This window comes from Erpetoichthys calabaricus, chromosome 1 (genome assembly GCF_900747795.2).
Source record: "Erpetoichthys calabaricus chromosome 1, fErpCal1.3, whole genome shotgun sequence".
NCBI lineage: Eukaryota > Metazoa > Chordata > Cladistia > Polypteriformes > Polypteridae > Erpetoichthys > Erpetoichthys calabaricus.
In genome coordinates, this window is record NC_041394.2 from 61,281,577 (window position 1) to 61,308,215 (window position 26,639).

The 26,639-nt window shown below is 42.2% G+C and overlaps 1 protein-coding gene across 1 annotated transcript; it reads left to right on the forward strand.

Annotated features, from left to right (window-relative positions):
- Positions 1-8,313: 8,313 nt before the first annotated feature.
- LOC114650769 (uncharacterized) lies at positions 8,314-25,851 on the forward strand. Its single transcript, XM_028800611.2, has 2 exons — positions 8,314-9,086; positions 25,614-25,851. The coding sequence occupies exons 1-2, from the start codon at positions 8,469-8,471 to the stop codon at positions 25,737-25,739; spliced, it is 744 nt and encodes a 247-aa protein (XP_028656444.1). The 5' UTR covers positions 8,314-8,468; the 3' UTR covers positions 25,740-25,851.
- Positions 25,852-26,639: the final 788 nt, after the last annotated feature.

The window sequence follows — 26,639 nt, forward strand, 5'->3', positions numbered from 1 at the left end:
GGATATGAGAGGTCAGTGGCCTGCTTCATGATTCTAGAATAGCAGAAGTCCTACAAGATGGGAAGACTGCTGCCGATGATCTTTTCAGCAGACCTGACAATTCCTTGTAGCCTGTTCTTGTCTTGTTCAGTTGCTGATCTAAACCATACTGTGATGGACAGACTCAGTAATTGCTGTTTAGAACTGAATCGGCCACTCCGGTGGTAGAATGAACTCCCTCAGCTTTCACAGGAAGTACATCTGCTGCTGTACCTTTTTTATTATGGAGTTTATGTTGGCCTTCCATGTCATGTTCTGGGTGATGATAGAGCCCAAAACATGAAGATTGTGAAGACATCAAGACAATTGTCACCTTATTTTTAAGTATGAAGAGGGAAGGTAATAATGGGGGCGGGGAAGGCCTCTTGAAGTTCAAGCATTAAAACATGATTGGGACTTGCTGCCTTTTGGGGAAGTATACAATAGAGGTATGGTCTGTAAAGCCCCTAGTCAGTGGAGGAGAGAGAAGCTCTGGGGTGTTCCTCAGAAGCAGGACAAACCTATATTGCCTTTGAGTATCTCAGGTGAAACTTGTGATTTAACAAGCAACATGGCCTCCACTCTGTGGGACGACCCAGTCTGTGCACCTGTTTCAACAAAGCCACAAAGGGTGTAAGATCTAAATCTAGAGAGCAGTTTGTCCTCCAGGATAACATTCTCTTCCACCAGCATGAGCATGGGCAAAGGCTGGTGTTGTCTTTGAGTCTGTGAGGGGAAAAAGTGCTGTACCTAAGCCATAGCATCCCATGGTCAGATCACTTAGTGCAGGTGAAGACTTCAGACCAGCTGTCTCATTTCTATTGGCTGGGATGAACTAAGGATGTGGCCAATTACGTTAAAACATGTGCAGAATACTGGAAAGTTGGACCTTTGAAGAGGTGGCATAAGGTTCCACTTATCCTATTACCAGTAGTTGACCTGGTGGGTCCTCTTGACTGTAGCCATGCTGGAAATAGGTATATTTTAGCAGAATGCAAATACGCAACCAGGTCCCCAGAGGCATTTCCCTCAAAAAAGATCTGTGCCAGCAATATAGTCAGAGCACTAATACAGCTGTTTGCCAGGGTAGGGATCTCTGGAGAGGTGCCTACAGATCAGGGATCAAATTTGACATCATAGCTAATAAAGCAGGTTCTTTTGGTTTTTTTTTTGTTCTTTATTTCATCTTATATGATTTCTCGTATTAGAAATTTGTTAGTTTTCGCATACCCCTTGGGGTCAGAGCGCAGGGTCAGCCATTGTACAGCGCCCCTGGAGCAATTACAGGTTAAGGGTCTTGCTCAAGGGCCCAGCAGAGTAGGATCTCTTTTGGCAGTGACGGGGATTCGAACCGGCAACCTTCAGGATACCAGCGCAGATCCTTAGCCTCAGAGCCACTACTCCACCATAATTGCATACTAGGCATCTGGGGGTTAAGGACCACACCCTATCACCCACAGACTTGTGGGATGGTAGAGCAATGAAGTGCCACCCTGAAACAAAGGCTGTGGAAGTTTGAATGAAACTGGGTCAGATTGGGAGTGTCATATCTGTTTGCTTACCGGGAAGTTCCACAAGCATCTACCAGGTTCTCCCCATTGGAGCTTTTATATGGTCATCACATGCAAGGTCCTCTAGCAGTCCTAAAAGAAGCACTAGGGTGGAAAGAGAACTGAGTCACAGAATGTGCTAACTTCTGTCCTTAAGCTACAGGAAACAACTGGTAAAAGAAAATATGGAGAGTGCACAAGCCATACAGAGGTTATTGTATGACAAAGCAATCAAAGACCAAAGCCTTGCAATCTGACAAAAGGTACTGTTAATGCCCCCATCAGAATGCAGTTTGCTAGTCAAGTGGCAGGGAGCCTTACACAGTGACTGTACAAAAAGGGCCTGTCACGTACGAAATTGAAATGCTGGTTCATCCCAGGAAGCCAAAACAGACACTTCTAATGAACATGTTGAAATCCTGGTATGAAAATGCTAATCCGTCCTATTCGTTTTTGATTTGTAATGTCTTGGAAGAGGTAGAACAACAATACTTACCCTCTGCCAAGGAAGCAAAAACATTGCCCTCCTTGGAAAATCTGGCAGAAACAGAGAAAAGAAGTGTTAGCTATAATTCCTGTGGGCTTGTTTTGTTCCCGGCTCGGTAAGATAAATTTAATTCAACATGTATACGCTGAAACAGATGAAACAACTAGGGATCTGTGAGTGACTTGGTATAGCCCTGTAGTCCTTGGGCCTAAGAAGAATCGACAGATGCCTTCTGCGTGGATTACAGTAAGTTGAATAATGTATCTCCTTTTGATACTTATCCCATGTCTGAGATGGATGAGCTGGTAGAACAGCTGGGTCCTGCAAAATATTTAACTATTGATCTGTATAAGGGTTATTGACAGGTTCCACTTATTGAGGAAGCAAAAACACTGACTTCTTTTAGAGTACCTGGGGGACTTTAAGTTCACAGTGATGCCGTTTGGTCTGCATGAAACACCAAACAGCTTCCAGCATCTCATGAACAAAGTGCTGGAAGGGGCAGAGAACTATGCCAGAGCATACATAGACAATGTGCTAGTGTACAGCAAAAATTGGGAAGAGCACTTCCAGCACTTTATTGGATATACTTGATAGTTTGAAATCTGCAGGATTAGCGGTAAACCCAGAAAACAGTGATTGCCAAGACAGAAGTACAATACCTTGGGTATACCATGGGGTGGACCCAAGTAGACAGGATGACCACGATCAAGGATCGGTCAATTCCTCAGACCAAGAAACAGGTCAGGTTGTTCTTTGGCTTGTTGGGGTGGTATAATAGGTTCATCCCCAACTTTTCAGGTATAACAGCCAACCTTAACTGACCTGCTCAAAGGCATAGCACCCCAGAACATCAAGTGGACAGAAAACTGTGACAAAACTTTTAAGGTTTTGAAAGATCACCTGTAAAGTTGTGATTTTACACTGTGGTGATTTTAAGAAACCTTGTCTTTTACAGGTACGTTTACAACTTTGATGGGGGGGGGGGGCGAGAAAAGGACAATTTTGTTTATTAGTAGAAAATTGTTTGATAGGGAGAAAAAGTGTGCAACATTGGAGAAGAGAGGGCTGGAAATTAAGTGGGCAATAGTTTGAAGTACTACCTTTTGTGTAGTGAGTTCTTTGTTGAGAGAGACCACTGAGCTTTACAGTGGATGGAAAGAATGAGGCACTCCAATGCTTGAGTGGCACGCTGGTATTTGGCTCTCCAGCCTTATCGATGTCAGGTCTGCCATATTTTGGATGGGGGGAGAAGAACCTTATAGCAGATTATTTATCCCGTCCTAATGGACTGGAGTCTTAAGGGAGGAGGGTGTGTGGTAATTTGCCTTCCAGGCATTACCACTTAAAAGAGAAAGTCTAAGAACAGTGTAAGAACAACTTTCACATAATAAGAGAAGCACTTACCTGTTTAAAACTGTTGAAGTGTGGGGTGCGCTTTCACAAGGATTTTAACTTTGGCTTCAGCAAGTTCATGCATCAGGATGCTGGTGACAGGTCAGGCCTGCTGGAGGATGCTGTACATACCCTGTCACAAAGGCAAGTGTCTCTTTACCCACCTGCTGTTAGCAAAGAGAAAGGCGCGGAGCACGTAGTGCGTGCATACATTAGTTTGAGAAGGGGATCCCTGGATAAAGTCCAGAGAACGTTACAAGAAAAGTAACTTTCGGGGTGTGATCATACCCACTCGCACACACGTGAGCCTGCTAGCCTATTTAATTGGTTTGAAGATTTCAAATGTAGGAATAAGAGATGCTTCCTGTCTCTAGGGGTTGTCTTTTTAGACTCGGTGGTTGTATGCCGATTTCTTTTAGTATACGAAACAGCGGCTTGTGCTTTATTTACTGCTGTCACTGTCCTGCTCCACTGACAGACTGAGGAGATCGTTCCTCCCCCAAACTATGCAACTCTTCAATTCCACCCGGGGGGGTAAACGTTAACATTATTCAAAGTTGTTGTCTGTTTTTACCTACATTTTTATTACTCTTTAATTTAATATTGTTTTTTTGTATCAGTATGCTGCTGCTGGAGTATGTGAATTTCCCCTTGGGATTAATAAAGTATCTATCTATCTATCTATCTATCTATCTATCTATCTATCTATCTATCTATCTATCTATCTATCTATCTATCTATCTATCTATCTATCTATCTATCTATCTATCTATCTATCTATCTATCTATCTATCTATCTATCTATCTGTAATTTTTCTTTTTGTATAGATATCTCCTACTTGTAGCATTGGTTTGGTGGAGGTATCATGTATTTTGCATTTGCAGCACACTTTTCTACACTTAAACATTTTTGGATTTTTTTTGGACTGTGTGTGTAGTTCCTGATTTTTTTCTTTAAGAAGACTACAGTTTTGCGTATATGCATTTTTGCCTTTTCATTTTGGGACTGGCAAATTCACTGTCAATATCATTCACTATTTTTGATTGGGACATTTTTTTGTGTGTGTTTTGTGCACCTATATCTATATATATATATATATATATATATATATATATATATATATATATATATATATATATAAACCCAATCAAGGAAGAACAAGAAACAAATGGAAGTTAAAGTAGAGAGTGTGAAGCAGGCAGGAAACGGCAAAGAGCTGGTGCAGAAGTGAGGAGGCAGACAGCCAGGAGGAGGAGAAGAAGAGCCCCAGTAGGACTGCGTGTGGCCGATGCTCAGGGGTTGCAGTGATGGTTTGTTCCAGTTGAATGACTTAAGAGAGCGGGTGCGACCAGGAGGAGTGCGGCTCCATGTGGGAGTCCACAACAGAGATTCGCATGGGGAACCTTTTTTTTGTCCGTGGGAGGGAAGAACCTGAGTGTAGGGCTCTCAATCCAGACCTACTGTGGGGTCATGAAAGCAGCAGGGACTGAGGCCTGCTGACAGCATAAGAACTGAGGCAGAGTCTGTTGGGTAGGCAGCTCTTCATCTGCAAAGTCTGGAAGGATGAGCCGAGGAGATGGCGGTTTTAATGGACTGCATTAGGGCACGTGTCTTAATGGACAGTCTCTTGCACTGTTGGTTTTAAATTTGATTTTTATTGGAATATTTGACTTGATTCTTTTTTTTAACCTCCACTTGCACTTTGTTTTTATGGATTATTTATTGAAGATTGAGCACTGCACTTTTTGCAAACACTTTTTGTTGGATCTTAATAAAAGCACTGAGCACTTTTACACCTTCCCCTTGCTTGGATGTGTGAGTGTCCTCATTTGCCGGCTCATCCTGGTCATGACTATGAACTGTGTCGAGTTCAAGAACCTCCCAAAATGACAGTGAAAGCATGGAACTGACCCACACCATCAGTTTACTGTTGTCTTAGAGTGCAGGTGGACTTAGCCGAAGGACACTGAGGTCTTTTCCATAGGTAAACCTACCTCTTCACCTCCAACCCTAAGAACCTCCTAACCTATAGTTAAACCATCAGTTCTGGCCAGGAGCTCTGTGAAGACAGAAGTTGGAGAAAATGAACTACCTCTGACATGGCAGGTGTGACATCATTATCAGATTTTTTTTTTCTCTTAAGAACAGTTCTCTTTAGACAGTACAGCAGAATCAAAATCACCCTTTCTATTGTCCAGTGATTCATTTGCACTCCTTAATCTAATCTAATGTTAGAGTGGAGCATGGTCTATCCCAGCAGTACCCAGGAAACAATCTCTTGTGGAGAATCAGTCCACCACAGGTCCAGTTATGGAATTATATTGAAATTACACCTGCTGCCTCTAATGATGATGTCCTGAGTTTGCATTCCAGCAGTATTGTGTTGGGGAGGATAGCCACTGGGATGGGAAGCAACAGCCTAACCACATTCCTCATCAGAGACAACTGCTACCGTGTGTACTCAACAATCCCCTTCTCCGCTAACAGCCCAATCATCTGCTGGAAGAATTTTGATCTGTTTACCTTAGCAGTAGAACTTGCTACTTGTAATCCCAGGGTCTTGAGTTTACATCTCCAGGAGTATAGCAACAGCAGTGGAGTGACACAGCGATCAAATTCTGCTGCAGAGACATCCACTTTCCCTTGGGTGGCAGCTGGAGCAAGTATACCTTCTTGTCAGTTGTCTTCAGCATATTCCTGTCATTTGGACCTTTACACCCAATAGGTGACAGTTAGATTACTCATCCGTAGCACATTGCTAGTCACAGGATTAATGGTCAACTTTGTAATGATGCAACACTTTCGCTGAGAGACACAAGCAAAGAATTGCTTCTTCACTCAGTTCTGATATGCATATCAGCTGCTTCATAACAAAACGAATGCCCTTCTCTTTCAAGAGCCGTGAAGCCCTGATTTTTTGATTAAATTTCTGCGTGTTTAATGAGTATAGGCTGGCCTTCTTGAATAGGACAGTTTTGGGTTTTGTGTGTTTTTATGTGTCTCTCTTTTAATTTTCAGAAGACAACCCTTGTTTGTTTAACACAAAAACAAACAGAGCATTTGCACATTTTAAGTAACCCTCAAATTGAACATATCTGTACACCCTGTCACCTGATGATGGCTCAAGGTCATTTTTCTTTAAGCTGCTGATGTCCTAATCCAGCCTCCCAAGTGGCAAGAGGTATCTGCTTTGTGATTCTACAGTATACCACAAGGTGGCAGTCTCTCATTATATTAGGTCCCAGTGCGATCTGTCAAATTCAACTTGGTTTATTGGGATTTTTAATTGATTTAAATGGCACATAATTAGAAAAGTTTGGCAAGTAATAATATATAAAACCATTAACAAAGGTTTGTTTTAAGGAGGTGGAGGAGGAAGTTGGGAGCATTCACTGATAGCAAGGTTGAACAATAATTTAATTTATTATACAGATACCCTTCAGCTTTAATCTTGAACATCTTATATGAATCTGCACCCGTGGTATACTACATCCTATTATTTCTCTCACCCTGCTTCTATACAGGGTCTCGTATCAATCACAGTCTTAACATGAGACATCATTACGTGAAAAATCCAGTTGTTTAGCCATTAGCTACAAGGACAGAAGAAATACAGTATGTCCTGTGCCCTGGTTCTTCTGTTAGTCACAATTATCAGAAAATGGCTCTTAATGTGTCATAAAGCAGGAGCATTCAGTACTGATCTAGTAGAAGGTTCCTATCCCAACCATTTTAATAATATGATATCAGTCTTTTTTAATTATTGAAGTCATTTATTCAAAATGGGAGGGTGCAATGCTGCAGTGGGCAGCCCTTTGTTTAGATCCCAGTCCAGTCATCTTTTTTTCCCCCCTGAGGAAACTTTGTTTTTTCTTCCAATGTCCTAAAATCATACTGTATATATTAGGTTATTTGGATGAAAGTGGGTGTGAGTGTGTACTTGAGTGGGCCATGTGGCTCGCTGTCTGTGGCTTGTCCCTGAAGCTTGAACCGCTGTGACCCTCAATTGGATTAAATGAGTCTGCCAATGGAATATTAATATTATGTAAATTGCCCTGTGGTGGAGTGGTGCCCCATTTTGAGTGTGTATGATGGCAGGGGGCGAATTTAATCTGGTGGCTCATCTCAGTTTTCTGTGTATAATCACAGAATAGTGCAACTTTTACTTATCTTTGAAGCTCAGAAAGATAATATTGCAGCCTATGCACATGAGGCATTTTATGTATTTATAATGAGGCATAAATTAACAAGACACCAGCTCTCAGCGCCTATTGTGTTTTCATCATCATCTAGTTACTTCAAATAAAATATTTAGGGGTAAATTAACAAAATTAATTGAATGTATTAAAGTGTTTCTATTATCTCCATATTATTAGGTTTTTTTTTTTCTCAACAGAAAACGCTAAACATATATTGTACAATAAGCTGAAGACTTACAATGAGCGCAAAAAATGCGTTCTAATTTTTAATCTTCTTTCTATCAAGATTAATGGGAGAAAAAATCTAACAGCTTCTGTAGCGTAGTCATCTCGGGAAGGAATGCAGGGAAACTTCGATGTTCCACTGTACCTTTGGTGACGTCTTAGATTTAAACAACAACGATGTTTCACGAGTTATGTATTCGTCATATTAAAAACGTGTTATCATAAGTGCCAGTAGCCGCCAAGGCTGGCTCGTATCTCTGTACTTTGAAAACGTGTCATCGTCACCTCCGTAAGGAGAAGATCTCTGAGTCATAACGCAATCCTAAACGGAAATTTCAAAACACCGATGCGTTCCTCTAGGTCTGCCTAATTGTTGGAGGAGGGGCTCATCGAAAGGGGCAGGGAGGTTTCTTTTTTCTCCAATGAACGGAGGCGGAGCGGTCCACTTAAAAAAAGACTCCCCGCCCCTACGAGCGAGTCGTGCGGCTCCTGAAGGGCTCTGTTCGTATGGTTGGAAAGTGTGTTACTCTCATCCCACTGAGATTGGTTTCTACTGGAAACTTGATGCTTCAACAGAAATTTCGGTCTGAGGCATGGCATCTGTACCGTCCGCCTCGGCCAGGGCCGCCGTGATACGGTGTAGGGGCAGTTTGTTTGGACGAAAGCAACCCAAGAAGGCCTCATCTAACGGCAGCGGGCTTAAGCGTACCCCTTCTATCCAGTGGGTGCCACCGGCTCTCGCCTGGAAGGACCACACAGGGTGGGCTTCGAGAAACAATGAGAAACGCTCAGTCGGTACACTTTTAAATATAAAATGTCGACGGAAACAGGTCAATAATTCGTCCGGCACTTCGGCGCCAAAGCAGCCTTGCTCGCGTGGGAATCAAGAGAATCGATTCGGCTCCCTGCTTCCTTTTCGGATGGGGTTTTCTAGAAAGGACTGCAGGACTCGAAGCTTGGCGAGTGCCGAGGCTGTCCGGGATAGGCTGACCCACTGGCATGTCGGCGCCCCCTGTCCCCTGGAGGCTCGTCACGCCATCCTCCGCCTCACGGTACCGTTGGGACCGCTGCTGGGACTCCCTGCTTCTCCTGCGCTCCAGTTCTCCACCTGGACGAACCTCGTCAGGAGATGCCTCTGCTGGACGAGACCGCTTTCCTCGGTGTGGTACACATTAGCCCCGAGGAACGGTGACAGACTCTCGGGAAGAGAGGTGAGTAAAGTCATCAGCAATATTTGTCGGGGGAAGAATAGACTAAATGCGTTAAGACCAAATCGAGAAGGTAAGAGGGCGGCTCACATACCCAAAAACAATTGCTTTTTATTAAGTTTGTTTCAAAAAGTGAAGAGCCTAAATTTTTTTTTTGAGATCGATACACTCTGGGTACAGTTAATAACTGGCAAAAGCCTCATTATTTGTTTGGAAACTATAGGCCGGTGGGCTTTTATCAATGCACATCACAGGCAAGCTGAAGACCTCTAGTGATGTGCGAACAAATAATGGGTTCCTTTCTCACCATGGGGCAATTGTGATGGTCTGCGTTGCTGTCTTGTCTGGATGTCTGATGTGACTTCAATGATCTATTTACATTTTAGCTGCGCTAAATACTATGTATTTGGCATTTCTCAGGTTGTGCCATCCACGTTGCTGTTTTATGACCAAGGCTACATTAATACTATAGCTCAATTCTGTCTATTTTTGTGAATTTACCCTAGGGATTAATAATCTGTCTGTCTTCACACCTGTGTTTAAAGATGGGGTCTTTTTTAGTGGATTGTGAATAGGAAAAGCGTCACATTGAATAGCATGGTGACCTGATTTTAAGCAATTGAATACCAATTATGTGGAAACTTAATGCCTACCAATTTTTCTTCACAATAATGACATTTGTCATGTTCCTGCATTGAAAAAGCAAGATAAATGACAGTACTGAAAGACTTCTTAAGAATTTGAGTGACCAGCAAACACACAGCATTTTCTGAAGGAAGTGGTGCACCCGAGCAGATATTTTTCTGGAAGAGTCGCGACGATAGATGACACAAATGTTGAAACATCCATTACATTACATTATTTGGCTGACACCTTTATCCAACATGGCTTACATTTATGATAGAATTGGTTACATTCCTTTTGTTTTTTTTCCATCAAAGGCAGGTAAAGTGAGTTGCTTATGGTCACACAGTGTCAGTAGCAAGATTTGAACCCACATTCTCAGGGTTTGAAGTCTAAAGCCTTAACCAGTCTTAACACTGAAACAATCCCCTTCAATGTTCTTAAATTGTAATGCATTAAAACTTTCCATGTCTTGTTCTAGCCAGTACTAGGTCTGTATTTATTCAGCATCTCCAAATTACTCCTAAGAATTGTCACAAAATCTGACTTGGATAAGAACTTGTCCAACTTCAGAGTAGGAGATAAGAATTTACCATCCTCCACGCATTCCCAGGAAAGAGTGGGAAGTCACATTTAAGAATGAATGACGTCACAACTTAACGATACCCCAAGCCACAAAAGTGGGACTCCTGACCATCTTTTGTAGTTTTCTGATACTAATGGTAGGGCTGCACCACAAAGATGAATATTTGTAGAATAAGAATAAAAACATATGGTAGAACTTTGCAACAACATAAAGAAGAATAATAAATACTGTGACAAGCACCAAGATGGAAAGACTATGACACACACACTGAATTGAAGTCCAAATTTGGGCATGTTTGTTTAATAATGAATGCTCCAGGGATTGTTCCTGTCTTTTGCCCTGTGCTTGCTGGGATAGGCTTGTGATAGCTCTCCTGCAACCCTGCACAGAATAAAACTTGTTTAGAAAATGGATGGATGATTCACAGTTGTATTTTCAGATGAATCCCCTTCTTGATATTAGATAGATAGATAGATGCATAAATACTTTATTAATCCCAAGGGTAAATTCACAAATGGCCACAACAAACATCTTGTAAAGCAGCAGTGATAACAGACACAGCTATTCTTGCACGATAATCTGGAGTCACATTAACTCTTGCAATGTCCCATATCGTTTCTCACTGAGCCATGCTGTGTCTTTCTCCAGAAAACCCCCCCTTACTTCCCCCAAGGCTCTGTTTCTCTAAAGGCGCAGGAGTCTCCACCTGTCTTCTTGAACCTTCCCTGCCTTGTAAAATGTAACATGAATGTTCCAGGGGTTTCTGGAATGCAGAGCTCAGCCAACCTGTGTGACATTTCACTGTCAATCACCCATCCAGCCCAGCTTCTCTTCAGGGTAATATGTTGGCTACTACAGTGATTTTTGTAGGCTTCCTAGCACGCAAGGTATATTTTTTATACGTAGGTTGAAATGCCTCCAGTTTCACATTTAGTTATTCGCCATCCTTTGTCTGTTGATTTAACCTAAATACTTCAGTTCTGGGTCATGGAGGCCAGAGACGGTCATAGCAGCCATCGACAGGTGGTAAAACCCAACTCTCCTTGCAGTCACACTTTTTATTTAAGATTCGCCAAATTAACTATGTGTGGCTTTGAGGGAATTCAGAGTTCAGTGGGGGGTGATGTTTATAGACATACGGAGGGAATTTAAAGAGCATTTAGATTGCACACATAGTGACCAGGGTTAAAACCTAGCACTCTGGGGCTGTGGCATTACTTGCCACCATGCTGCCCTGACCGTTGTCCTTTGTTTTCTTTTCTTTAGAGTAAAGGTTTATATAGCTCCATATACAAAGCTCCAGCTTTATAGTGTGTATCTCACAACCTGTTAATCTGAAGTGTTTTTTATTTAGAGGGGAGTGCATCATCTGTTCTGGCCATCTGTGACACTGCTGTCTGAATATACCCTTGCATACCTGAATTGGCTATGTAATGGGCTGGTTCCTTCCTTATAAATAAGGCTGCTAGCATAGGCTCCAGCCCCCAAACCCTGATCTCAGATTACTATTTGAGAATGTTGTGTTCGCTTCAGAACATGAAATAACTTAAAGTACTTTCTTCAGCACATAGACATTAATTAAAAGAATAACAATGTGGCATGTAGGGGAGTCCTCCAACTCAGAATAAAATCGGTGAAGAAAAAAATTTACAAAAAGGTGATTTATTAACTTTAAATTAACAAGGTGGGATCAAAGTTTCAAAACAAGAGAGAAAATGAAAGATCTACAATCTTTGTGGGCCTTACTAAACAATAATTAACCTCTGACTTCAATGTTTTCCAAAACTGTCACTTCACATTTGCCACCTCAGGTTTGGCTTCCTAGCAGCAGCCTAGTGTTTGTCAAAGCTTTTTTTCCCATCTTCACACTTGATGGCTAAATGGCTGAAAGTTGTTTTAACACTAGAATCCCTGAAGCCTATGAAAAAACTTGTAATCCCTGGCCACCTAAAATTCCTTCGTACCTCGTCATCCGCCCCTTTGTTTTCCAAATGTGTCAAGCAGCCTGCTATTCCATCCCCCCACTGACGCAGCTCAAGTCGCACAGAAGACTCTTGGAGCTCAAGTCTGTTTGTCTGTGTGTGGGGTGCCTGGAATCGTAGAGGGTAAATAATATATCCTCATTTGGAATACATATATTTCATGTGTGTTCCGTGTCTATATGTAAATGTAGGATGGCAGGAATTGTTGAACACATAACTAAAACAGAAACGTTTTTCATGTTTTAGTAATTTAGTAATAATAAACACTTTAACAAAAGTATAACAAAATTAGTGTGCTTTTATTCAAGAATATACCTGAAGAAAAATAAGTTGGCTTAGGGTACAAAGTAGATATGTCTGCTTTGTTGGTGTCTCATAATCAAGAGGTCGTGGGTTTGATTCCTGGATCCTCCATAATTTACTATTTTGAGTAGTGAGCTGCTATTTTTATTACTCTAATATAATAAAAACATACATTTGATTTGAATCTGTAACAGCCGATGAAAATTTATGGTACTTGTGAAAGTTAGTGGTTTTTTTTTTTTCTTTTCAGTTTTATTCTTAGTCACATTCATGCTCCACCCCAACCCAGAGATCGTTGTAGACATGGAACACACATGAAATGTATGTATTCCAAATGACGATATTTACCCTCTACAATTCCAGACCTACCTCAACCCCAGATAAACAGACTTGAGCTGTGGTGGTGGGGGGAATGGGATAGCAGGCTGCTTGTGCTGATAGACACATTTGAAAAACAAAACACACCAGTGGAGAACTGGGAAGGAATTTAAAGTGGCCAGGGATTGAGTTTTTTCATGGCTTCAGGGATTCAAGTGTTAAAGCCCTGTGCAGAGCTATGTCTTTGAAAATCCATTCCAGATTTAGAAATGGCCTAGGAGGCCGGCAGTTCTGGACCTTATTTCTTAACAAATACTGCCCATACTTTTTTCATGGGCAGTAGAGTACCATGTATACAATGTAGCTGGCTTCCATGCTGCCATATACTATCTTGGAGAATACCTGGCCCAGTTTAACTACACTGAGGCAAACCTTAGTTTTTTTATTCTGGCATTTTACAGCCTGAATCCTGATGTGAATCACATGGCCATACCCATAATTCCAGCTGTGACAGTCCTATTTCATAACTGGTAATATTGTCCCCACAACTCTGAACTGAAATTGATTAGAAAGTGGATGGAGTGATATTAAAGTATTTTTATCTGTTCTAATATCAAAGGTTCAGTCAAAATTAAACACTAGGAGTAATTTGAATAGTCAAATGAATCAAAAACTACCTTGAGCATTTGTCTACCTAGGTGGCTTTTTAAAGTGGAACTTGATGGAGCTTCAGAAAAAGTTTAATGCTGGCTCTGTCAACTGATTTTCTTTTGTTCAGAATTTCTGGTGTGTTCTCAGTTTTTCCATGCGTTTCTCCATTATGGTCTCCTTTGTGCACTGTCACCAAGGCATATTTCAAAATGCTTTCTGGTGACAATGCTAAAAAGAGTTTTGAATAGTGTTCAATTAAGGAAATGTTTGAACTAGATGTTATAAGTAAAAACGGAAGGGGCCAGTGGGAGGTACCAGAATTCACAGCAGGAGGGCATTGTAAGGCAGTCTCTTGAGGTCTGTTAAAAATTTATGTAATCCATCACCCCATGCTAGGTGGTTGTCTCATTACACGACTTCTAGTCGTAGGGTATGTCAGAATTGTGTACCGCACTTGCTGATCTGTCATCAGAGCATGTCAATTTACATGACTGAAAATCATTACCTGCATCACTTTTAGCATCTTCCTGCTGTTGTGCTTGTCCCCTTTTGTGACAGCCACATGCTGCCTGTCAGAGCCAGCGCTATATAAAACATCAACAGGTACTACAAGTTCGGTACAGTCTGTGCCCTTTTTTCTGTTTTACATTCTGTTTTAGTAGGCAAAACATGAGACATTATCAAGACAAGCCTCTCTTCTATTTGTGAGGTTCAAAACATGCATGTTATTCCTTGTCACTATATTTTATACATTATACTTCCGGGTGAGCATTCATTGGATGCCATCTCTCGCGCCCACAGAGCCCTTCCCTGTGACTAAATACAAGATTATCAGAGCAAGTCACAGACTAGTCCACCAACTTATATCACAATGGACAACTGGTTTCACATGAGCACAATGCTGACTGCCTCAGATTCACTATGATTATGTAAATGAAAGCTATAACTGGAAAATACAAGTAATGTGACTTGGGTTTCAACCATCCAGAGATGTCTCCAGGTCTTTCTGATTATTCAGTTAACCTGCTGAGAAGGAGATGGATTAATAGAAAGGTGTCATCCATGGGTATTTTATCAGACGTGATCACTTTCCTCTTATAAGTGATAGCCATCATGTGGTTCTGTGCCTGTTCATGTATTTAAGATCAAATCAGTTTGATTTTGTAGAAGTAAGTCACAGACTTGTTGGACTGGTTATGTCAAACTGCTGGTGATCATGGGAGTGTGCGGTATTTGTTGGATTTATCAAGTTAAACCTAGTGTAAAATGACAAGCAAAATAGATAGTTTCATAATTGCAAGCATTAAGAGATTTTTGGTGCAGGGAGCAATGAAAGCAGAGTGGAGCAGGCAGCGTGAGGTGCGGAGAATGATACAAAAAGTGAAAACGGACTACCTTTTTTTCCTGCCTTGAGTTTGACCCTGGTTTTAAAAAAAGAAAGCCATATTCTAAAATGGTGTTACACGGCTGGGAACACACACTGGTGGAATGCAACATTTACAAGCAGGTGTGAACTCTTTAAATGTGATATCACTGTGAAGCACAAAACTCTGCTTGCTATTCCATTTCCAGAGGATTATTTGTGATTAAAATTAGCTGTGCCCACCCCAGGCATGCTACAGCAAATCCAGTGTAATGTCAAAGAATAGATAAAATGGCTGAAAATAAAGAGAAATTTCAAGAAGCAGCTTAGGCATTTCAAAGAGAGATAATATACATTGATCCTGTCAAAACTGGATGCTCTCGGATATTGCAACATGCAGTGGTTGTCACAACTTTGAAGTTAATAAACAAAGCCAAAAGTAAATGATGAATATGCAGCATCTGGTGTGGTCTTTTTAGATTTAGGAGAGAGAGGTCATGTTGATCCCTTCCATCTCTGTTGCACAAGCTGACAGAGGCTTCTTAGCACAAAACGGTTCTAGTTGCGGTTGATTACTCTCCTGAAATCTTTCTTGAGGGGGCTCACATTGAGCAGTTTGAAACAACAAAAGCTGTCCATTAAAGTATGGGTAGTAAATAAGCTCACGGCGCAGAGGAAAGATGAACATGAAACAAGTCAAAAAAAATATCATGAAAGGGATGTTTGTTTTGAGCAGGCATGTCAAACACGCGGCCGCATGCGGCCCGCAACAGAAATCTGTGCGGGCCCGCATGACAGATCCTAGTTAGCACTGAACTTGTACAAAATTATTACTATCGTTTGTGATTGAATCATTCTGCATCTTCAGTATTACTTATTGACTTTTCTTACTTCCGCCTTCTGACAAAAGCACGTTTTCCCATGGCATTACGGTACCGGAAATGTCATCTGCTAGTATAGCCACAAGCCTTGTCCAAAGTTAATGAGCCGCAGCGTCACAACTGAAGTGCTAGGGGTGGCCTTAGGCATGTGCTAACTGTGCACCTGCACAGTGCCGCCAAATCCCAGGGGACCGCCACGCCAATATATATTGAATATAAAACAGAAAGAGAAAATAATGACACAGCTGACGGCAATGTGGCCGAAAAACATTTTGTTTCTTGTTAATTAGTACGCTGTATTTACAAACGTCGCTAGAGTTGGAGCAGTAAGCTATATGTAGTATTATAATGTTTTGTCGTAATGAGAATATCATGGGCCGCCACTTGGTTTTCAAGTTACGGACACGCGCATATAGAAGCGTGTCATGAGCACGAGGCGGCTATGCAGTGTCCGCAACGGATGTGGCCATCTGCCGTGCATAAGATACCATATTGACATTGGCGGGTGAAGGGGCCACCGATTCTTTCTCTGCCCAGGGCCGCCACGAGCCTAGAGCCGCCCCTGGCAGGCTACACTACTGGCTGGGCTGCTGAGACTGGCCACTGGGCAGAACTGACCATCATGAGTAGTAATAGTCCGCATATTTTCACATTTTTTGCTCTAGTTTCATGTAATTTTGTGCTAGTATTGTAACAAACAGTTAGTGCAGACTACAGCTGAAGATCTGAAGTGGACGCGAGAAGTTGGTGAGTTGTGTATTAACAAATTTTTGTGATTTTGAGTTTGTAAAATTATTGTAGGTCAGGTGGCTTTTTGCATATCGGCATATTTTACAATATAAACTTTGAAGTAAACTTAGTAAAGTAAAATTTGATTTTTGGAGGATTTGTTTTCCAACTTGAATTACTGAGCAATGAATTCAGTGAGCATTTTCGTGATTTCAGTTCACACAAACAGGGCATTGCGCTGTTCTCTTACAACGTTGAGAATGCGCCTGAGAATATCCAAATGGAATTGATTGAAGTGCAGTCAGATTCTATTCTGAAGGCAAAATCCAACGAAGTTGGTGTGCCAGGCTTGTATGCTTACCTGCTACCCTCGTATGTACAGATCCGTATGTTGGCATCGAGAGTACTGTCAATGTTCGGAAGCACTTACCTTTGTGAGCAATTGTTTTTGTTAATGAAAGCTACCAAAACCCCACATTGTACACATTGTACGACATGTTTTAAGTAATTGGTCAAGGTTTCAGCCATTTACAATGATGCTGTAAGGAATCTCTTATACAAATGAGCTTCAGTATCTCACTGAAATGTCAAAGTCTCAAACTTATGGTACCATTTCTGAGCTAATGGCAGTGGGAGAGTTGTTCCCCTATGAGTTTCAAGTATATTATTATGGAGTCCTACACTCCAAGTTTGGACAGGCACTCGAGGGGATAAAAAAACTTAGGTTTTCGGGAGATGTTATGAATGGGCACTTTGATGTTCTCATTCCCTACACTTACATGCCTGATGTACACATGGCGCGCACACAAACTGAGGATAAAAGTCGCTTGCCTTAAAAGGCGGGTGAGCCTAGTAATATAATAAGGACCTAGCTTAGAGGTTAAGACTCTAATTCTACACTGTTGTATGGAGACTGCATGGAAATAAATTGCTTTACTTTAAACTTTAAGTGTTACATTTTTTAAAGTTTTCAGTATAGGAAAGAAAGCTACAGTAACTTGGTATAATAGTATAATAGTATTTGTTACAGTACGGCCCGCTGACGCACGTATGGCAGTCGAAGCGGCCCACCAATGGTAGTGAGTTTGACATGCCTGGTTTTGAGTAATTAAGCATGGTTAGTCCTTAGAAGTTTTACAGTTCATCCATCCACTATCCAACTCACAATATCCAAACTACAGGGTCATGGGGGTCTGCTGGAGCCAATCCCAGCCAACACAGGGTGCAAGACAGGAAACAAGCCCTGGGCAGAGTGCCAGCCCACCACAGGACACACACACACACCAAGCACACACTAGGGACAATTTAGAATCGCCAGTGCACCTAACCTGCATGTCTTTGGACTGTGGGAGGAAACTGGAGCACCCGGAGGAAACCCATGCAGACACGGGTAGAACATGCAAACTCCACACAGGGAGCACCTGGGAAGCGAACCCGGGTCTCCTAACTGCAAGGCAGCAGCGCTACCCACTACGCCACCGTGCCATCCAGTTTTACAGTTAAACGAAGCAAATTTGTGCTCCATGTTCTCGCTGATTACAACCTGGAAGCCTCATCTGCCAAATGTTTTGCTTAGATTCCATACTTAAATTTTTCTTATGCTTGCAGAGCAAAAATAGCATAATAAAATTGTATGTACATCACATGTCAAACAAAGTTGCTTTCAAAAGTCTCAAATTAATTTAATGAGCACATATACCTGTGCAAAGTTTTAGCTACTTCCTTGCTAGTAACCATGTATGGCTTAAAATGCATGTTCTTTTTGAATATTCATGATCTAGTCACCATATAAATTTGGCCATGTTCCTTAATGTCTTTACTACAACACACAATGGAAAAACACCAAAAATAAAATGTTAGTTAATATGAACTGAGAGATTACTGACTAAAGTGGAGAACTACAAAAACATTTTTTGCTGGTTTCTCTTTGTGGGTGTCCATTCATCCATCCATCCATTTTCCAACCCGCTGAGTCCGAACACAGGGTCATGGGGGTCTGCTGGAGCCGATCCCAGCCAACACAGGGCACAAGGCAGGAACCAATCCCGGGCAGGGTGCCAACCCGCCGCAGGACACACACACAAACACACCCACACACCAAGCACACACTAGGGCCAATTTAGAATTGCCAATCCACCTAACCTGCATGTCTTTGGACTGTGGGAGGAAACCGGAGCGCCCTGAGGAAACCCACACAGACACGGGGAGAACATGCAAACTTCACACAGGGAGGACCTGGGAAGCAAACCCAGGTCTCTTTACTGCGAGGCAGCAGCGCTACCCACTGCGCCACTGTGCTGACCCCTTTTTGGGTGTCACAAATTAAAAAAGAGTGGAGCAGCTGAGTAGAGAGGGGAATGGCAATATACCATCATGCAGTGCCCAGACCACTGCCAGCATGCAGCGTACATTGATGTAGGCTATACACACAGAACTGTGAGATATTAAGAGCATTCTTATTGAACTTTGCAAATTTTGTTTTCCAAGTAAATTATCAATGTTACAATCCACATGGGATGCACAATTCAGTGTGTTTCTTCGTGCCGGTCCCAAGCCCAGATAAATGGGGAGGGTTATGTCAGGAAGGGTATCCGGTGTAAAATTTTGCCAAATCAATATGCGGACAACAATACAAATTTCCATACTGGATCGGTCGAGCCCCGGGTTAACAACGACCGCCACCAGTACTGTTAGCCAAAATGGTGCTGGTGGAAATTGGGCTACTGTTGGCCGAAGAAGAGGGGGGGAGACATGTCCAGAAGCAGGAGGAGAGGAGGAAAGTAAAGAGAGTGGAACTGAGAGTAGGAACTTTGAATGTTGACAGTATGGCTGGTAAGGGGAGAGAGTTACCAGATATGATGGAGAGAAGGACGGTTGATATATTGTGTGTGCAAGAGACTAAATGGAAGGGGAGTAAAGCAGGTGGATCGGAGGTGGATTCATATTGTTCTGTCATGGTGTGGATGGGAGGATAAATGGGGTAGGAGTTATTCCGAAGGAACAGTATGTCAAGAGTATTTTGGAGGTGGAGAGTGTCAGGCAGAGTAATGATTATGAAGCTGGAAATTGGAGGTGTGATGAATGTTGTTAGTGCATATGCACCGCAAGTTGGTTGTGCAGTGGGTGAGAGAGAAGATTTTTGGAGTGAGTTGGATGAAGTGATGAACGGTGTACCCAAGGGACAGAAAGTGGTGATTGGAGCGGATTTTAATGGGCATGTTGGTGAAGGGAACAGTGGAGACGAGGAGGTGATGGGTAGGTATGGTGTCAAGGAGAGGAATGAAGTAGGTCAGAGGATAGTGGATTTTGCCAAAAGGATGGACATGGCTGTGGTGAATACGTATTTTAAAAAGAGGGAGGAACATAGGGTTACGTACAAGAGAGGAGGAATATGCACACAGGTAGATTACATCCTATGCAGAAGAGCTGATCTGAAGGAGATTGAAGACTGCAAAGTGGCGGCAGGGGAAAGTGTAGTTAAGCAGCATAGGATGGTGGTCTGTAGGATGACGTTGGAGATCAAGAAGAGGAAGAGAGTGAGGGAGGGCAGAGTCAAGGATCAAATGGTGGAAGTTGAAAAAGGAAGACTGCAAGGTTGAGTTTAGGGAGGAGGTGACACAGGCACTGGGTGGCAGTGAAGAGTTACCAGACAGCTGTGAAACTACAGCAGATGTAGTAAGGGTGACAGCAAGAAGGGTGCTTGGCGTGACATCTGGAAACCTGGTGGTGGAATGGGGAAGTACAGGAGAGTATACAGAGGAAGAGAATGGCAAAGAAGAAGTGGGATAGTCAGAGAGGTGCAGAAAGTAGACGAGTACAAGGAGATAAGGCGCAAGGTGAAGAGAGAGGTGGCGAAGGCTAAAGAAAAGGTGTATGAAGAGTTGTATGAGAGGTTGGACACTTAGGAGGGAGAAAAGGACCCATACTGATTGACTAGACAGAGGGACCGAGCTGGGAAAGATGTGCAGCAGGTTAGGGTAATAAAGGATAAAGATGGAAACATACTCGCAAGCGAGGAGAGTCTGTTGAGCAGATGGAAAGAGTACTTTGAGAGGCTGATGAATGAAGAGAACAAGAGAGAGAAGAGGTTGGATGATGTGGAGAAGTGCAACGGATTAGCAAGGAGGAAGTAAGGACAGCTATAAAGAGGATGAAAAATGGAAAGGCTGTTGGTCCAGATGACATACCTATAGAAGCATGGAGGTGTTTAGGAGAGATGGCAGTGGAGTTTTTAACCAGGTTTTTTAATGGAATCTTGGAAAGTGAGAGGATGCCTGAGGAGTGGAGAAGTGTACTAGTGGCGATATTTAAGAATAAGTGGGATTTGCAGGACTTGAATAACTACAGGGGGATAAAATTGATGAGCCACAGCATGAAGTTATGGGGAAAAAGTAGTGGAAGCTAGGTTAAGAAGCGAGGTGATGATTAGTGAGCAGCAGTATGGTTTCATGCCAGGAAAGCGCACCACAGATGCAATGTTTGCTCTGAGGATGTTGATGGAGAAGTTTAGAGAAGGCCAGAAGGAGTTGCATTGCGTCTTTGTGGACCTGGAGAAAGCATAAGACAGGGTGCCTCGAGAGGAGTTGTGGTATTGTATGAGGAAGTCAGGAGTGGCAGAGAAGTACGTAAGAGTTGTACAAGATATGTATGAGGGAAGTGTGACAGTGGTGAAGTCTGCGGTAGGAGTGACGGATGCATTCAACGTTAAGGTAGGATTACATTAGGGATCAGCTCTGAGCCCTTTCTTATTTGCAATGGTGATGGACAGGTTGACAGACGAGATTAGACAGGAGTCCCCGTGGACTATGATGTTTGCTGATGACATTGTGATCTGTAGCGATAGTAGGGAGCAGGTTGAGGAGACCCTGGAGAGGTGGAGATATGCTCTAGTTAGGAAAGGAATGAAGGTCAGTAGGAACAAGACAGTATACATGTATGTAAATGAGAGGGAGGTCAGTGGAATGGTGAGGATGCAAGGAGTAGAGCTGGCGAAGGTGGAGGAGTTTAAATACTTGGGATCAACAGTACAGAGTAATGGGGATTGTGGAAGAGAGGTGAAAAAGAGTGCAGGCAGGGTGGAATGGGTGGAGAAGAGTGTCAGGAGTGATTTGTGACAGACGGGTATCAGCAAGAGTGAAAGGGAAGGTCTACAGGATGGTGGTGAGACCAGCTATGTTATATGAGTTGGAGACGGTGCAACTGATCAGAAAGCAGGAGACGGAGCTGGAGGTAGCAGAGTTATAGATGCTAAGATTTGCACTGGGTGTGTCAAGGATGGATCCATATTACTAACCGAGAATGCTAAACCGGATGATGGACGCAGGCACATCCGGCCATGGGCCGTAGCTGCAAAAAGACGTACTGCGCAGGCGCAAAAAGAGTCCGCGAGAGTCGGCTGAGGAGCCAAGAAAGGCGGACAAAAGAGGGCGAGAAGAGGCGGATGAGGGGCCGCGAGAGGCGCAGGCGCAAAAAGAGTCCGCGAGAGTCGGAGAAAGGCGGAGAAAAGAGGGCGACAAAGGCGGATGAGGGGCCGCGAGTGGCGGACAAGACCACAGAAAAAAGGAGTGAGCACATACAAAAAGGAGAAATGAGGCGCAAAGTCAAACGCAGGAAAAGCACGAAACACATTGCACACGAAACGACCCCAAAAAAAAAAAAAAAAAAAAAAAAAAAAAAAGAGGCTCGCGCACAACAGCAAGGCACCCCCCCCCCTACAGGCACCGGACGGGACACACACCAAGAGGGGGATTCAACAAGCCCATGGAACACAAAAAAAAAGAACACAAAACCACCCCACAGACCCTACAAGCGAGGGACGGGACACACACAAAGAGGGGGATTCAACAAGACACAGGAACACAAAAAGAAAGAAGACGCTCGCGCAACAACAATCCTCAACAATCCCCCCCCCCCCCCCCCCACATCCATAAGAAGTCACACCCAAAGCCACATATTCTAAAGTGAACGTCAGCACCTTCACACTAGACAGCATAGGTGTCAGCATTGGTGGATCTCCTTACAATAAAGCACTATTAACCGTTCAACTGCAGAAAAGGAAACATATTAACAGTGACTGCGACCCTCCTTAGAAAGAAACAAGTCATGAATACACGGTCACGGGTACAAAACGAAAAGGAAATGATAACAGGAACAAACACACGAACACGAAAGAAACAACAAAATAGACGGCTATGCGGCATAGGTGGATCTCATTACAATAAGGCACTATTAACCGTTCAACCACAGAAAAGTCTCCATATTAACAGTGAGTGCAATACTCCTTATTACTTATCCATATTTCTAAAAGAAAAAATGTCTCGACTCCAAAAACGCAAAGCTCAACTAAAGCTTCTAACTAACGATGTACCTAAAAGTAAAAACTTTATGAACTGCGTTAGATCCTACAATAGTTCATTTGCTTTTAGTAAATATCAGGCCACCAAAAGGCAATGGCCCATACTGCTTTCCCATATGTGCACAAATACTGCATCACATTGGAACAGTGCACCCTGAAACAAATCAACAACGCAAATATGCCCAAATCTACATCCTGGATCCACATGACGCAAACTATCAATCAAAGTGCTGCATCGCAACAGGCACGGATTCAAAACGAAACACCTCCCGTCTCAGACATACGTTAACGGCAAGGAAGGCTACAACGGGCGTCTCACACAGCACAGGCAAATCGATTACAGCTCCAAAACAACACGTCCCAAATACTACACATGCAACAACGCGCCTCTCAAACGGCACAAGCAAAACATACACCGGGAAAATTCATTCGGATTAATGAATGTCATTTGCAATCATTGTCATTCAGTTCACTTCCCTGAAGAAACAACTGGCAATACAAGTAATACATTTAGACGTTGTTGTCAAAAGGGTCAAATTAGACTGCCTTCTTTACATTCATATACTGAATATCTACAGAAGATTCTAACTGACGATGTACCTAAAAGTGAAATCTTTATCAACTACATTAGATCCTACAAATCGGTATCCACTATGAACATTAACGGTGGCACTGCACGTGACATCCGTCTTGAAAAAATGTTGTTTATTGATGAATGTTCAATGGCATGAAGTCACTTACTGAACACCATTCATAAACTTCTACAAACGTTTATGAATAATAATATTCGATTTGGAGGAAAGGTACTTTTATTAGGAGGAGATTTTAAACAGTGATTAGCTATTCTTCCAGATGCCATGCACTCAGCTATTGTTCAGTGCACCTTAAAATACGCAGACAATTGGCATTGCTTTCAAAAGATACAGTTAGTAAAAAAGATACGATGTCCAGAACCAGATCATAACAATTGCTTATTACAACTGAGAGATGGTACACTCACCAATACAGATGGACTTCAGCCACATATTATTACAATTCCTCAAGCCTTTATCTGCGACGACTTAGTTACAGAGAGATTTGGAACAGCAATCTCATTAGACCAAATGCCCCTTTTAACACAACGCACTATATTATATCCAAAAAATATTAATGTGGAAAACATAAATACCCAAGTCATTCCATTACTTCCTGGAGAGACACAACTCTTTCTAAGCTCTGACAAAGTTGACTCTGATCACGATAATGACCATCTTCATTGACCTTACAAGTTCTGAGCTGGAATTACCTTTTACACTTAAACGGCGTGTACAAAGAAATTTTCAAATAAACCTTTACACTGTGCCACACACTTTATTGTTTGCTTTCTATTTGCATCATCTACATCGTCACACTATTCTATATCTCATTCATACATCACGCTCTTTGTCATTCCCAACACCAGGGGTTGGCGAGCGAAGCGAGCAGGGGGCGGAGCCCCCTAGTAGGATTAGAAATGAGGACATTAGAGGGTCAGCTCAAGTTGGACGGTTGGGAGACAAAGTCAGAGAGGCGAGATTGTGTTGGTTTGGACATGTGCAGAGGAGAGATGCTAGGTATATTGGGAGAAGTATGCTAAAGATAGAACTGCCAGGGAAGAGGAAAAGAGGAAGGCTTAAGCGAAGGTTTATGGATGTTGTGAGAGAGAACATCCAGGTGATGGGTGTAACAGAGCAAGATGCAGGACATAAAGATGGAAGAAGATGATCCGCTGTGGCAACTCCTAACGGGAGCAGCCGAAAGAAGAAGACGACAATCCATACAAGTCTCTGCTTTTGACATACAACATCCAAACATCTTTGAATTGCCATCATGTCTTCAGCGACAGGGTCCAGATCTTCATGTGCTCACTGTGGTGTTTCTCCAGTGGCTGAGGCAGCTCGTGTTGGTGCACCATGTTGTTCAGTACTGCACAAGCCATCATAATACAACAAACCTTTTGTGGGGCTTTACAGCAGTGTGCCACTGAATGAGTCCAAGCATGGCCGTCTACCATTTAATACCTTAATTGGTTTGTGATGATGACTGGCTGATAAGCTGATTTAGACTTTCTAGAGCCAGTCTCCATGAGCTGTGTCATACCATCTCATTGGGACAGTATGACTGAGATGTTACCCAGATACACTTTCCATACGGTTCAGGGTGAGTAAATTGAGATCAAAGGGCAATTTGCAGTGATTGCTGATTATCCTAATGTAATTTGCAATAATAGCACCATCACAGAATGAATGTGCCTTTGCAAACAGAAAACACGCTTATTCATTTAATATATAACTAATATGTGATGCTCAAATGTGTGACTAACCTTGCGAGATGTCCTTGTTCAATCCACCATTACCTCATTTTATCAGTAAGTAGTATGGTACATAGACTTCTGGGTCATGCTGTGCATGATGTTTGTCTTCTTGGGAACCTCACCATTGCCAAATATGCTGTACAGCACACACAAACTTGCAAGTTAATGCACAATACCCAAGCAAATGAGGTTCAGTTTAACTGAGGTGGTCTCCGTTATTTGTGTATGGAAATGAATGCATGAATCATGTAGTATAGACCAAAACTGGTGGGATATTAAAATGTAATGGGGAAGTTTGGAGTATTCTGTCAAATTGTGAGCTTTGATCTTATTTAACAAGTAGACCAGTGTGAAAAGATCACAGTATTTGAGGTTTTTTTCTTTACAGTTTATTATTTTCTTCCAGAACTCTTGCCAAGATCAGCAGTGCCCTTTGCAGAAAAACCAAGACTGTGAACTGAATGAAGAAGCTCGGTGGAAAGTGGCACACAGAATTCAAAGTATGGAGAAGGAAGGCATATCCCGGGACTAAGAGGAAGGCGGCCAGGCTGGAAGAGCCTGGGTGTGTAGTATGAAGTATCTGGGAGATTTTTAATTAAGAGAAAGTAGTGTTTAGCTTAAGATGGGGTTACCACTTGTATTTTGCACATAATATCACATAAACAATTATATTTTGGCCCAATATATAGTTTCAGGGCCCGGTGAATTAGACTTGCGGTTCAGAGATTAGTCTTAAATAGGATTAGGGACTCCCAATCTAATGTTTGTGATGGAATATCAGAAGAACGTTCAAGGAGATGTCTGCTGGCCCCTGATGTCATTTGTTTTTCATTTGGTTTAGAATTTCTGGTGCTTTCTTCCAGTATCGCTTTGCGGTATTTGCTTTCTTATGTATGATAGTTGTCAATCATGCACTGTTACCATCTTGTGCTCCACTCAGACTTTTATTCTGACTGCTGTTTCTTCTCCTCCTCAAGGGTGTTGCTACACAGTCTAACTTCAGTTGGTCGAGGTAGATGGGTGCACAGTTACTTCAGACCTACTTCTAGGACGTTTGTAAATTTAAATTGGTTTGGGAAGTACATTAATTCATGGATTATAATAAATGTTATCCAAGTTTAGCAAAGCTTGTGTGCAAGATTGCTAGGACATTTAGAGTTTACAGTTTCCTTTGTGTTTTTTACATTTTTTTATTGTTTAGAAATGTTTAATAGCCAAAGACTTTTGAATTTTCAACCAGATTGCTTCTCCAGGCGTGTTTAACTGGTTGTGCTTACTAATAAGGATACTTTTTTAATAAGCAAATAAAATATGCTGACTTTAAATGTTCTTACCAGTTATACCCAGTAGCTGAATGACGCACATTTTGATATTGTAAGGATATGCTTGCATTCCTTCCTTTTTACTTTTTTTTGGTGGAATTTTGTAAAAT